Source organism: Otolemur garnettii, unplaced genomic scaffold (genome assembly GCF_000181295.1).
Source record: "Otolemur garnettii isolate 467f Iridium unplaced genomic scaffold, OtoGar3 scaffold00018, whole genome shotgun sequence".
NCBI lineage: Eukaryota > Metazoa > Chordata > Mammalia > Primates > Galagidae > Otolemur > Otolemur garnettii.
In genome coordinates this window covers 15,557,726-15,572,278 of record NW_003852413.1, presented here as the reverse complement: position 1 = coordinate 15,572,278, position 14,553 = coordinate 15,557,726, and the positions used below count along the sequence as shown (strand labels likewise).

Here is a 14,553-nt window from a genome sequence, read left to right as displayed (position 1 = left end):
AAAAAAAAAAAAAAATAGTATCAGGACAGGACCAAAGGAATCCTTTATTAGGTCACTCTCAATTCACTCTCCTGAATTCCTCATCCTATGTTACTGTTTCTCTCCAGAACACAGCAATCATTTCCATATTTTTGGATCTTGGATTTCAAAAACAGTAACGTTAATAAAACCAATTTTTAAAAGGACACCTCTTGGCTTGGTGCCTGTAGCTCAAGTGGCTAAGGTGCCAGCCACATACACCAAGGCTAGTGGTTTGAATCCAGCCCAGGCCCACCAAACAACAATGACAACTATAACCAAAAAATAGCCAGGCGTTGTGGTAGGCACCTATAGTCCCAGCTACTTGGGAGGCTGAGGCAAGAGGATCTCTTAAGCCCAAGAGTTTGAGGTTGCTGTGAGCAGTGACACCACAGCACTCTACCCAGGGAGACAGCTTGAGACTCTGTCTCAAAAAAAAAAAAAAAAAGGTCAACTCTATTTTGCAGAGTAAATTTTTAAAATATTATGTACTACCATTATAATTTCATAAGGAACAGGAGTTCACAAGTAATTGTGTAGGAAGGACCTGGTATCAGAATAAACACTATTCTCTCCCACAAAAGGACAGTGGGCAACCTTCCACTGAAATACATACACACACACACACACACAAAAGGAAGGCTCACATTTTTTGGAGCTAAAGAAACTTCTGAGCCAAGAACTGCTAAAGACTTCCTAATGACTAGAATCTCCCTCCAGACATGTCCACCTGCCCCACAAAGTGGCCACACCCTCTTACAATTACACTCACCTGGACATCTCCACTGGTCTCGGCTTGGCTTTAAAAAAGTAGAAGAGAAACCAAAGTTACTACAAGGTATTCAACATCCACACCACATAGAAACACTCATTTCGACTACATTTGACTTTCCTGAAGATTGAATACCCATAAAAAGAAAAGAAAGCCAAATATGTTCATCCTTTAAAAAAAGGCAAAGAAAGAAAAGATATGTTCTCTTGGTCTTATACCATGAGATATCACATCGTTTCCCCGGAAATATGACACCTTGACTATTTTAGCCAGAAGGGGCTTCTGTTACGGAATGTGATGGAGAAGGAGATAACAATATAGGAAACAGGTTAGCCAGATAAGGAGGCAGTTATCACTTTGATTCCACATAAATCCAAAAAGTAAAGGCTAAATCAATCCCTGTGCTTTTAATGCCAAGCTGGCCTGAGACCAATGCCAGGGTTTGTTCTAGAGCCTGTCTTTCCTGGGGGGTGGCAGCTTTCCTGCTTGAGGAAAAAAACGCAGGACCCCTTTTCATCCCACCTTCCCCTCTGTCCTAGGTAGCAGCACCAGAGGTTCCAAAAGAACCCCTCTCATCCCTCAGAAAACTTTTGCAGCACTTACTTGTACTGTGCCCTTTTCCTCGAGTCTGGGAGAGCTGACGCTGAGCCCTGAGTGTCAGTGTGCGGTCCTAGCTTTCCATCTATGCCTGGCTAACCCCAAGCACAGGGTAGATGGAAGGCATTGCACAACTAGCAGGTTAAACAGGAGGCATTCCCTGTATGTGTGTACATGTGTGTTTCCATGACGCTCACATTCTGCTCTGCTAATTATAGGACCAGGTGTGGCTCACCCCATAGAAATGGCTCCTTCTGACCTCATGAAGATGCAACTTTCTCCAAAATTCTTCTTTTCTGACTTGTCCACCTAGAAAACTCAATTACTTTTATTTTTGCCTAGCTGAATACAGAGGCAACACAAGCTCCATGCCCAGCAAAGCCAAAAAATCTTTGCTTAGCAAGGTGACACCCTAAGGACAGGAATTAGTTACATCTCCTCAGCTCCCACTGGGAAGTTAATACACCACACAACCTGTCAGAACAGAAGGATAGAACTACGCTTACCCTTGGCTTTCCTCAGAAAATAGCATTTGGCCCCAACTACCAAGGTGGCAATTATCACTCCGATGACAATGACTGCAATAAGTCCTTTCTTCCACGGGGCAAGAAAGACTAGAAAGGAAAAAAAAAATTTTTTTTTAAAATATATAGATTCTTCCTTTGTCAGCAAGAAGTAATATCAGGCTGATGCAACAAGTAAGACTGATTTTTCCGGTACCTATATCTGGCATTTTACCCATCTACCTCTGTGGGACTCCACTCACAGCTGGTATAGAAATGGTTGTTTCTGCTTGAAACAGATGTCAGCTGTGCTTTTCAAGGAGGGACCAGACCAGCTTTGCTAGAGTAGATTTGTTTTGGAAACTCCCTCTACCCACACAGGCATGCTGCCCTAACCATGCCCATTCTGCAGGACCCAGGCCCCTTGGCCACAGGTGGTCCAGGGATGGAAGTTTGACCTAAGTTAAGTCAATTAGTGCCTCTCTGCCAAGAATTTGGAATTGGGAGTCAGGTGTGGTGGCTCATGCCTGTGATTCTAGTATTTTGAGAGCCCAAGGGGGGTGGATTGCTTGAGCTCAGAAGTTTGAGACCCTCCTAAACAAGAGTGAGACCCCCACACATCTCTAAAAAAGAAAAAAAAAAGAATTTGGAATTGGAACCATGTGAACTTCTTTCAGTTCCTTATAATAAGTTCTGAAATGGGACGGCAGATGCGAGAGAAGGATGGACCCCACTTTAGGTATAATTAATTAATAGAAATTTATTGATAATTTGATATACCTGCAGGTGCACCTGCAGAGGGTTGTTGTGGTGGGCCAACAAGTAGTCTCGAGTGGCAGGTGAGAAGCCTTTTTATACTGTTATTTTGCATAGTTACGTAAGGTCAGCAAGCTAAATCATTGTGGTTAGCACAGTTCAATATAGCTCAGGGGTCACAAAGTAAGGGTACATATACATCAGAAGTACATTATTTCATGATCATAATTGGGGTATGATATAGGGGGTTTACACAATTTAGGGTGTAGGTACATGTTTACTTAGGGTACATTAGCTCATAGTTCAGGAGTACAAATTGGGTAAGTTTCCGAAAACAACTTCGGTTCTTTTCACCCAGGGCTTTATTTGGAATTAACGTCTCCCTTCCTCAACCCCTCTCTGCATACTTCCTTAATTCAGGCTGTTTCTCTACCCTTGAGAGGGCAGGAACTAAAAGGCTTAGGAGAGGTTTCCTTTTCAAGGGTAGGGGGCTTGTTCCCCAATGGTCTTAGGGAGGGGTCAAGGGCTAGGGGCTTGGCTATTACAGTTCCTCAATTCCTCTTTTTACTTATGTGAATTTGAGTAAAACATTTCGTTATAATAATCAATTCCTCTTTACTTATTTATTTTTTTTTTTGAGATACAGTCTCACTTGGTCACGCTCGGTAGAGTGCTGTGGCATCATAACTCACAGTAACCTCATACTCTTGGGCTCAAGTGATCCTCTTGCCTCAGCCTCCCAAGTAGCTGGGACTACAGGTGCCCACCACAACACCCAGTTATTTTTTAGAGATGGGGGTCTTGCTCTTGCTCTAGTCTCTAACTTGTGAGCTCAGGTGATTCAGGGATTACAGGCATGAGCCACCACACCCAGCCCATCAATTCCTCTTTCTAAATGTGAGTGGTTTCTGTCCCTTGCATCCAAGAGCCTGGAGGACATTGGTGTCTTAATCCTCAGTCATATGAGCTAAACTCCCCCCTCTTAGAAGAGAAGTAAGAGGCTTTGCCCCTTGGAGCCCACACTGTGCCACAGTGCTAAGACCCTGACTCACCTCTGACCGGCAGTGTGTTGCTTGAAGGCACATTTCTGTTGGCTCTGTTGAAGGCTGTGCAGTAATACTGTCCCTCCTGCTCCTTGCTAGCCTGTGGCTTGCGCCAAAATGCCTGGCTGTCATTTGAGATCACTTTGTAGAAGGATTCACCCTCCTTTTCTCTGTAAAACTTGTAGGTGATTGGACCAGACCCTTCATTCACGGAACATCGGAGCACGATTTCCTTCCCAGATTCTACTGCCTCATCCAACAGGATGGAAAGCTTGACCTCATTCACTGGGGCTGAAAAGCAGGAAGAGGATTAGCACTGCTTCACCTAAATATGGAACAGCCACTGCTGCTTATGGCCAAAGGCCTCCTGGACTCTGACTCTGATGTGGATTGTGTACTTCCTTGAAGTCACTCCTCTCATCCCACCTTTTTCACGGTTCCTCCCCTGATTAGTCCAAAGGGAGGCCAAGCAATAGATGATGCTTGTCCTCACTTGTTCAGGAAACACAAGACAATAGGGACACCCCCCTTCAGTCACCTCTAGGATCACTGGCCACTCAGCCTGACTATAATATCAACTTCTATTGGGGTCTAGTATGTGGTGTGGGGTGGGGGGGGGGGAGAAATTTCTCTCCTTCTGCTTAGAAAGATGCAAGATGCATGGACTTCCAGATCTTACAAATAACGTTGACCCATTGCCTTCTCTAGCTGTAGTCTTGTTTTTCTTCTTTTTCCTTTACATTTTCACATCTTCATTCCCCACTTTCCTGTTACCTCTGAAATCTGACTCCCATCCTCTGCTTCTGATACCACACTTTTATCTCTGGTTTCAAAGGTTGCTCAATACCCTGACCATCATCGTTGAGTGCCCTGATGATGAAATTCATCGGGGGTTGGGCTGTGCCTGTGGCTCAGTGGGTAGGACGCCAGCCCCATATACTGAGGGTGGTGAGTTCAAACCCAGCCCTGGCCAAACTGCAACAAAAAATAGCCAGGCATTATGGCAGGGGCTTGTAGTCCCAGCTACTTGGGAGGCTGAGGCAAGAGAATCGCCTAAGCCCAAGAGCTGGAGGTTGCTGTGAGCTGTGACACCACAGCACTATACCAAAGGCAATAAAGTGAGACTTTGTCTCTAAAAAAAAAGAAAATAAATTCAACAGAGATCATTCTACATCCTGTCTGCTAAACTTGCCCCCTCCCCAATAGTTCCACCGTCACCAGCCCTTCCTGCTGAGCTCAGCTCTGTCTAGGCTTTCATGCCACCTCACACCCTGATTCTCTTCCTTCCTCACCTGCCCCCCTTCCTTTTCGCTAGTTATTCTTTCTTTTGCCCCCCAAACATGAGCTTTCTGCAAATTCAGTTCTCAGTTTTCCATCTACATTCACCTATACTCATAGCTTCTATTTCTGAACATTAATTCTATTCCCTATTCCTGAACATTATTCTATTCATCTATTCCTGAACATTAATACCAAAAATATATAGCTCTGTCCAGATTCATTCCCTCCAAGTTTCCCTTGTTAGCTGGGCATTTCTATCTGGAAGCCCAGCCAGGCTCACTTTCCTCAGGTCCAAACAGAACTCAGCTACCTCCTATATGGGAATGCTCCAGCTCTACACTCCAAAATTCTGATCCTAAAATGTCCTCCCAAGTAGACTTCCTTGCTGGTAGGAGAGTGGACTGGCCACCAGAGGGGAATTCTGACTGTTGAGTTGCTCTCCTGTGAGCACAAGAGGTGGTAAGATCACGGAGTCAGTGGGTCCATGAAGCCACCAGTCAGAAGCCAGCACCAGGCTCAGCAGTGGCCCAGTACCAGGGCAGACTCCCACAGGGTGGCCCAACCTGACAGCCTTGCTCAGTGTGACTCCCTAGGGGGTGGTGGCTCAGAGCCAGACTGCTTGTCTTCAAATCACGGCCGCATGCCCACTAGAGGTGCCCACCACAACACCTAGCTAGTTTTTCTATTTTTAGTAGAGACAGGGTCTTGCTTTTGCTCAGGTTGCTCTCAAACTCCTGAGTTCAAGCAATCCACCAGCCTCGGCCTCCCAGAGTGCTAGGATTACAGACATGAGCCACCATGCCTGGCCTACTATTGTAAATATTAATTGGAATAATTTACTACAATACTTTGCACATAGTTGGACACATGATCAGAGGTCAGTAAATGTCAGCCACTCACATTGACCCAATTTAACCAACAGCTTCCCATGAGTTTCTACATTAGCCTCTTAAGTATCCTGAGGTCTGAGTTCTCAATCCTTTTCCATCCAGCTGCCAGGAAGATTTTCCTAAGAACCCATTCTATTTCCATCCTTCCTTCCTTCCCTCTGTGGCTCTTCATTGTACGCAGGATGATCCCCAACCCCGAGGAATGGCATGTGTTGCCCTTCACATCTGGGCTCAGTGACTCCACTGGCATATATCCAGTGGTTCTCCATGCCCAACCTTTCTCCCAGCCATTTGATTTACCCACAGTCTTTCAAAGTGATCCATGGAGCCATTGGCTCCTATGTCTGCTAGAGATGGCAGGCAGGGCCATCTATGCCCACCATTCTGAAGCCCAGCTCTTTTTCAAAGCTTTCTCACTCATGATAGATACTATCTCCCATGCCCTATCATCGAAAGGATATGCTTCCCGTGACAAATAAATGTTGCCTCTAACATTTTTTCTGTGCTTATTTGTACTGTTACTCAGGTATTTCTCTATTATTTAATCAGGAGCTCTCAAGTTTCTTAACATATCCTTGAAAACTAAGAATATGTCTTCTCTTTTGTGTGTGTCCCTGGTGTTGGGTGCTTCATTTATGTTAATGGTAATTGGAAAAGCACAGCTACTATTAGACTATAGATGAGTAGAAGCAGGAGTCTCTCTGTCTAATCCATGTCCACACAGCACATGTAGATAAGCAATTTTTTTTGAAACAGAGTCTTTAAATAAGAAATTCTTAAACAAGGAGAGAGAGGAGGAGGAAGAAGAGGAATCTTTTCCCAGATCCTTCCAACAGATGCAGAATATCCAAGAGATGAGAGCAATGGCGTAGCTAACATGTGCCGAGAGGCACGAGATAGAGGCTTAAGGAAAAATATCCGCCCTTAAGACAATGGCATGTTTTTCTTGAGTATGAGATTGCCAGATTCTTGAATATTAGCAATCCCATGAGGCCACACCTGTAGCTATCACTGCTGTGCATCCCACCATGACAGAGGTGCCCCACCAGGGTCAGTAGAAGAGAAGAGCCCTGGTCTATGGTTCTCAGAACCGAGAGATGGCTCTGAGTTTATCTGAAAAGGAGGAACGACTAAGGGAGCCCCAATACATGACTTTAGAGCTTCCTGAGTCAGGACCCTTGCACACTGATATGTTAGCACTTTACTTGAAACAAGATTACATAAGTCACATCAATAGCCCCCAAATATTTACTGGCCCCAGATGTGCTTTGATGCATGTGCTTATGAACTTGGCTCAAGTACCACCCACTTTCATTACTGTCCCCATGATCCCTGGCCAACCCCTAAACCTTCAAAAATGTTAACTAAAGCCCCACAGTGATATGATTTCTGCTCATAGCACCACAACTTACCTATCACCTTGACTCTCAGAACATTGCTGAACATTTTGGCCTGGGAATGGCAATTATCCACGACACACTGGTATTCCACGTCCTCGGTGGGGTTATCTCTGAATACTGCAGGATCATTTGAGGACTCCACACGGCTACCCAAAACTCTATTTGCTTTTAAAAGCTGATAAGAAATAGGTGAAGTGCCGTTTATCGATTGGCAGCTGACTTCTATGGTCTGACCTTTTATGACTTCAGACCCCATATCATGAGAGATCCTCGGTTTGGAGAGCATTTCTAGAACAGAGAGAGAGAAACCATCTAAATGGCATTGGAAGTGGGAGAAGAGCATCCCCTAGCCCAAGAGGTTTCCTCCTCCAAAGTCTAGGCTTTGCTTTCTCTATCACTAATGTAATTTCAAATTCCTGCCTGCCTTATCGACCTTCATGAAACTCCTATAAAGGTGTGTGTGCATGAGTGTGTGAGTGTGTGTGTGTGTGTGTGTGTTGAGAAGGGAGAAGGAAAGAGAAATGCAATAAGCAAGATAAAGAATAACAGGCAGTGCCTGTGGCTCAGTGAGTAGGGCGCCGGGCCCATAGACCGAGAGTGGAGGGTTCAAACCCGGCTCCGGAAAAACTTGCAACAACAAAAAAATAGCCGAGCGTTCTGGCAGGTGCTTGTAGTCCCAGCTACTCAGGAGGCTGAGGCAAGAGAATCACCTAAGCCCAAGAGCTGGAGGTTGCTATGAACTATGATGCCACAGTACTCTACCGAGGGCAACAAAGTAAGACTCTGTCTCTTAAAAACAAACAAACAAAAAAACATACAGAATAACACAAATGGTGTGGCACCTGTGGCTCCGTGGGTAGAGCACCGGCCCCGTATATCAAGGGTGGCAGGTTTGAACCCAGCCCCGACCAAACTGCAACAAAAAAAATAGCTGGGCATTGAGACAGGCGCCTGTAGTCCCAGCTACTCAGGAGGCTGAAGCAAGAGAATTGCCTAAGCCCAGGAGGGCTGTGAGCTGTGATGCCATGGCACTCTACTGAGGGCAATAAAGTGAGACTCTTGTCTCTAAAAAAAAAAAAAAAATGACACAAATGGCTCTGCACCCATAACATAGTGGTAATGGCACCAGCTACATACAACCAGGGTGGCAGGTTCAAACCTGACCTGGGCTAGCTAAACAACAATGACAACTGCAACAAAAAATAAATATAACTGGGCATTGTAGCGGATGCCTGTAGTCCTAGCTACTTGGGAGGCTGAAGCAAGAGAATCACTTAAGACCAAGTGTTGGAGGTTGCTGTGAGCTATGATGCCAGCTCTATTGAGGGCCACAAAATAAGACTCTGTCTCAATAAAATAAATAATAAATAGGCATGGTCCCCGTAGCACAGTGGTTATGGAGCCAGCCACATACACCCAGGGTGGCAGGTTCAAACCCAGCCTGGGCCAGTTAAACAACTGCAACAAAAAAAATACCCAGAGGCGGCGCTTGTGGCTCAGTGGGTAGGACTCTGGCCCCATATATGGAGGGTGGCAGGTTTGAACCCAGCACTGGCCAAACTGCAACAAAAAATAGATGGGTGTTGTGGCAGGCACCTGTAGTCCCAGCTACTCGGGAGGCTGATGCAAGAGAATCTAAGCCCAAGCCCAAGAGCTGGAGGTTGCTGTGAGCTGTGATGCCATGATACTCTAATGAGGGCAACAGACTGAATCTCTATCTCTTAAAAAAAAAAGAAAGAAAGAAAAAAACCCAAATACCCAGGTGTTGTGGTGGGTGCCTGTAGTCCCAGCTACTTGGGAAGCTGAGGCAAGAGCATTGCTTAAGCCAAGAGTTTGAGGTTGCTGTGAGCTGTGAAACTATAGCACTTTACCGAGGGTGACATAGTGAGACTCTGTCTCAAAAAATAAAAATAAATAAAATATAAAAATTAATAAATAAAAAGGAAAGCGTAATACTATGCAAACAGAACATACAATAGAGCCTCCATAGCTGATTACCTCCCAACATTGACCACCTCCTTAAATTGACCTAATTTTCATGGAGTGGACACACACCAGGTGTTCTAAGACATGGTTCCTTATGTTGACCAGTTCATTACAGTCTCTTGGGTGGTCACTTACAGAGGCTCCAGTGCCTCAGCCTCTCCTGTCATAAATTGCATTCTTCAAGAGAAAAAATTCTTGTCATTATTTAGAAGATTAGTTTATATATAAACCTTACAAAGTGAAATGACCTCTTCCTAAGAACTGTCTCTCTTTCTCTCTGTCTTTTTTTTTTTTGGAAAAAATACAAGGAAAATGCTGGCTAAAACCAATTTCATAGCTTTATTGTGACTGCATGTGTCCTAGAACACATGGTGTGTGTCCACTCTATGAAAATTAGGTCAATTTAAGGAGGTGACACTATGTCACCTGGGACTACAGGTGCCTGCCACAGCGCCCAGCTATTTTTTTGTTGCAGTTGTCATCACTGTTTAGACCCGCCAGGCTTGGTGTATGTGGCTGGCACTGTACCCACTGTGCTACGGATACCGAGCCTCTCTTTTTTCTTTTTTGAGACAATCTCACTCTGCTGCCCAGGCTAGAGTGCTGGGGCATCAGCCTAGCTCACAGCAACCTCAAATTTACCTGTAATCCCAGCTACTTAGGAAGGTGAGTCAAGAGATTACTTGAGCCCTAGAGTTTTAGGTTGCTGTGAGCTATGACACCACAGCAATCTACCCAGAGGGACAGATTGAGACTCTGTCTCAAAAAAAACCCCCAAAACTCCTGAGTTCAAGTGATCCTCCTCCCTCAGTCTCCCAAATATCTGGGACTACAGGTGCCCACCACAACACCCGGAATATTTTTCTATTTTTAGTAGAGATGGCGTCTTACTCTTGTTCAGTCTGGTCTCAAACCCTTGAGCCAAGAGATCTTCCCACCTCAGTCTCCCAGAATATTAGGATTATAGGCATGAGCCACTGTGTCCAGCCAACAACATTTGTTTCTTTTCTTTTTTTTTGAGACAGAGTCCCACTTGGTCACCCTTGGTAGAGTGCCGTGGCCTCTTAGCTCATAGCAACCTCAAACTCTTGGGTTCAAGTGCTTCTCTTTCCTCAGCCTCCCAAGTAGCTGGGACTATAGGTGCCCACCACAACACCCAGCTATTTTTAGAGATGGGGTCTTGCTCTGGCTCAGGCTGGTCTTAAACCTATGAGCTCGGGCAATCCATCCACCTCGGCTTCCCAAGTGCTGGAATTACAGGCATGAGCCACTGTGCCTGGCCCAACGTTTGTTTCTTGTGTTCATTCTTTCCTTTTGAGTTAGGTGAGTGGCTAAGAGAATTGACAACAGGCTAAAAAATCCTGATTCATGTGAGACTAAAATCTTAGCTGGATAAATCACGGCCACAGGTTAAACTGAAGGACCATGACCAGATAATAATAGTAACAATGACAGCTTGCCTGGAGATCTGTCACTTGTCAAGAACTTAGCTACTCAAAGTGTGGTCCATGGGCCAGCAGCATTTCTTGTTAGAGATGCTGAATCAGGCCCCAACCCAACCCACTGAATTAGAACCTATATTCACGTCCTGTATACATATTCAAAGCCTGAGAAGTTTAGCTCTTGGTAATCAAATACCTACATTCTGCAACCAGATGTCTTAGCCAGGATATGAATAAAACCTGGGACTTCAATCTTCTTCTTCTTCTTTTTTTTGAGACAGAGTTTCACTATGTCACCCTTGGTAGAGCGCTGTGGTGTCACAGCTCACAGCAACCTTAAACTCTTGGGCTCAAGTAATTCTCTTGCCTCAGCCTCCCTAGTAACTGGGACTACAGGTGCTCACTACAAAGGCTGGCTGGTTTTTTTTTTTTTTTATTATTTAGCAGGCCCAGGCCAAGTTCGAACCCACCAGCTCCGGAGCATGTGGCTGGTGCCCTAACCACTGAGCTATGGGCGCCCAGCTGACTTAGATCTTCTGGAAGTTTCATGCTAACTAAGCAATGTTTCCTCTCTCATCTTTTGGGTGGGCACCTGCTCCGTGGCTAGAATCTTGCCCATTCAGAGGCCACATCGATTGCATGCAGTCACAATAAAGCTATGAACTTGGTTTTAGCCAGCATTTTCCTTGTATGGCCTCTCTCTCGTGCTTTGAGCAGGAATACTCACTTGCTTCTATTCGGCCTCTCAATGTCACCCTTCTCTCCTTCCTCTGCCTGTGTCTGATCTGCCTTCAGACTGAACAGGGTGGGCGCTGGTTATAAACTCCCTCCCTCCCATTCCAGCCTGGGACGCCCTCCGAGTCACTGAGGACATACTCACCACACACCGCGATCTGGACCATGTCGCTTTCCTTGACTACTTTGTCGATGGCTGCAAAGCAGGTGTACTTTCCGCTGTCCCACTTTGAGGCTACCTTGGTGAAGTTTTGAGCCTGTGACACAATCGTGTCTTCCTTCTTGAGGGTGAAATTGGCTGGAGGCGCTCCTGGGATGGAGCATGACAGGTCCAAGATCTCACCTTGGTCCAGACGTGCAGAGGAAAATTCCAGCTTTGGCTTGGAAAATAGTTCTGAAAAACAGTGAGTGGGAATGGAGTGAGATGTGTCTGGCACCACTCTGACGCCCCTTCCTGGAGAGGTCCTCGGCCCGGCTGCTGTTGGCAGAGCCAACTCCCAACTTCCTGCAGAAAGCTTCCCTTTGCTTTTCATACAGCTGATGGTCACACCATTAAAGAGCTAGAGTTTGAGACTGGGCGTGCTGGCTCACACCTATAATCCCAGCACTCAAGGATGACAAGGCAAGTGGATTGCCTGAGCTCAGGAGTTGGAGACCAGCCCGAGAAAGAGCAAGATCCTGTCTCTAAAAATAGCTAGGTGTTGTGGCGGGTGCCTATAATCCCAGCTACTCAGGAGGATTGTTTGAGTCCAAGTGTTTGAGGTTGCTGTGAGCTATGACAGCACAGTACTCTACTGACAAAGTGAGACTCTGGCTCCAAAAAAAAAGAGCTAGAGTTCATTCTTTTTAATGTCTTGTTAATCCAATTCCCTCCCTCCCTCCCTTCCAACAGGGTCTCACTTTATTGCCCTTGGTAGAGTGCGGTGGCATCATAGCTCACAGCAACCTCAAACTCCTGGGCTCAAGAGATCCTCTTGCCTCAGCCTCTCAAATAGCTGGGCCTACAGGAGCCCACCACAGCACCTGGCTATTTTTTTTTTTTTTTAGAGACGGGGTCTTGAACTCCTGAGCTCAGGCAAGCCACCCGCCTCAGCCTCCCAGAGTACTAGGATTACAGACATAAGCCACTGCTCCTGGCCTAATTCAATTTATTTCACAGACATGGGTTAGAAATGTTTTGCAACTTGTGAGGCAGCAAGTAATGATTCCCACGTTCATTTCACTCCACTATTATTTATTGCAGGCTGTCTCCGTGGTGGGCACCTTGAGAGGCATGGGAGGCAGAGAGTAAGAGACGGTCCCTGAATCCAAAGTGCTTACATCCAGCAGGCGATTCAGACATGCTGTTTGCAGCAGAGCCTGTAGAAGGACCACTGAGCTTGGGAAATCAGGGAAAGGCCTCAAGTTTTCTGGGAAAATATCTGAAGCAAGTGTATCCAGGCTGCTAAAACAAGATGCCATAGAGAGATCTGCTTATGTCTATGAATCCTCAAAGGCGAAGCCTAGTCGGAGAGACTTCTGCATACAGAAAGTACTCAATGTATGTTGAATTGGTAATTTTCTCTAATGAGGTACTATAAATCCTATCAGTAAAAAATATCATGAGCCATCAAAATATTTGTCACTATCAATAATTAATATTAAATTGGCTCAGCGCCCATAGCACAGTGGTTATGGTGCTGGCCGCATACACCAAGCCTTGCGGGTTTGAACCCAGTCCAGGTAAGCTAAACAACAATGACAGCTGCAACAAAAAATAGCCAGGTGTTGTGGCAGGCACCTGTAGTCCCAGCTATTTGGGAGGCTGAGGCAAGAGAATCGCTTGAACCCAAGAGTTTGAGGTTGCTATGAGCTGTGACATCACAGCACTCTACTGAGGGTGACATAACAAGACTCTGTCTCAAAAAATAAAGTAAAATGTAAAAAATAATTAAGTAAATTGCTAGTACACACTGTCAACCAGCAGAACCCAACATGTAGGCCAGTTGGATGGCTGGCAGTCTACCCATGATACAGGGGACATTGCTGACAATACACACTATGCTTGACACGTATGAGGCTTTTTTAGTAAATTAGTATGTGAATGAATGAATGAATGAATGCCTCTGTGCATGATCAAACACTTTAACTGGGGAGCCAAAAAGTACTAACTCTTCCTGCCTTCAGAGACATCATCACCCAACATTTATTTATTCCTTCATGAAGCAAGTATGTATGGAATTCCTACTGTGAGTCAGGCATTGTTCTAGGAGTTAGGCAAATAGCCCTGGACAAAGTAGATGGTGTTCCTGCCCCAGCAGTGCCCTTACTCATGGCTGAACACACACAATCAACAAACAAGAAAGGTAGAGTGCATTTGTTTTTGGCGATAAATGTTTTAGAGAAAACTAAAGCCAGGTAAGGGGATAGGAATTCAAAGGAACTTCTAAGCTAATGGGTTTGGAAGTCAAACAGGCTTGGGGGTGACACTTGTTCTGTTACTTGGTAACCCTGAAATCCAGTGTGAGTTATTAACCCGTCAGGCCCATTTTCCACAACCAACAGTGGCATCATAATACCTGTCTCCTAGAATTGTTACAAGCATGAAATTAAAGGGTATATAAGCCTATCATACAGTGTATAACAAAGAAGAATTTTTTTTTTCTTTTTTGAAACAATCTTACTCTTTTTCCCTAGGTAGAGTGCCATGGCATCTTAGCTTACTGCTACCTCAAACTCCTGGGCTTAAGTGATCCAGCCTCCCAAGTAGCCAGGACTACAGGTCCCTGCCATGACACTTGGCTAGTTTTCCTATTTTTATAGAGGTAGAGTCTCACTCTTGCTCAAGCTGGTCTCTGAACTCCTGAGCTCAAACAATCCACCCATCTCGGCCTCCCAGATTGCTAGGAAAATAGATGTGAGCCACCGCTCTCGGCCTATTATTTTTGAGTTTAATAATGCTTTCTTTTGGCTCGGCGCCTGTGGCTCAAGCGGCTAAGGCGCCAGTCACATACACCTAAGGTGGCGGGTTCGAATCCCCAGCCCGGACCCACCGAACAACAATGATGGCTGCAACCAAAAAATGGCCAGGCGTTGTGGCGGGCGCCTGTAGTCCCAGCTACTTGGGAGGCTGAGGCAGGAGACTCGCTTG

General features: G+C 45.5%; 1 protein-coding gene across 3 annotated transcripts in view; it reads right to left on the bottom strand.

The window, feature by feature from the left end:
• The window catches only part of PECAM1 (platelet and endothelial cell adhesion molecule 1), an 83,292-nt gene that overhangs the window by 24,848 nt on the left and 43,891 nt on the right, over positions 1 to 14,553 (bottom strand). For all 3 annotated transcript variants that reach the window (XM_023511222.1, XM_023511223.1, XM_012803249.2), the window contains 5 exons: positions 11,569 to 11,817; positions 7,273 to 7,548; positions 3,699 to 3,980; positions 1,894 to 2,001; positions 791 to 818 (listed from right to left, as the gene is read on the bottom strand). In XM_023511222.1, the coding sequence (XP_023366990.1) occupies positions 791 to 818; positions 1,894 to 2,001; positions 3,699 to 3,980; positions 7,273 to 7,548; positions 11,569 to 11,817 (943 nt within the window). The remainder of the gene's footprint in view (positions 1 to 790; positions 819 to 1,893; positions 2,002 to 3,698; positions 3,981 to 7,272; positions 7,549 to 11,568; positions 11,818 to 14,553) is intronic.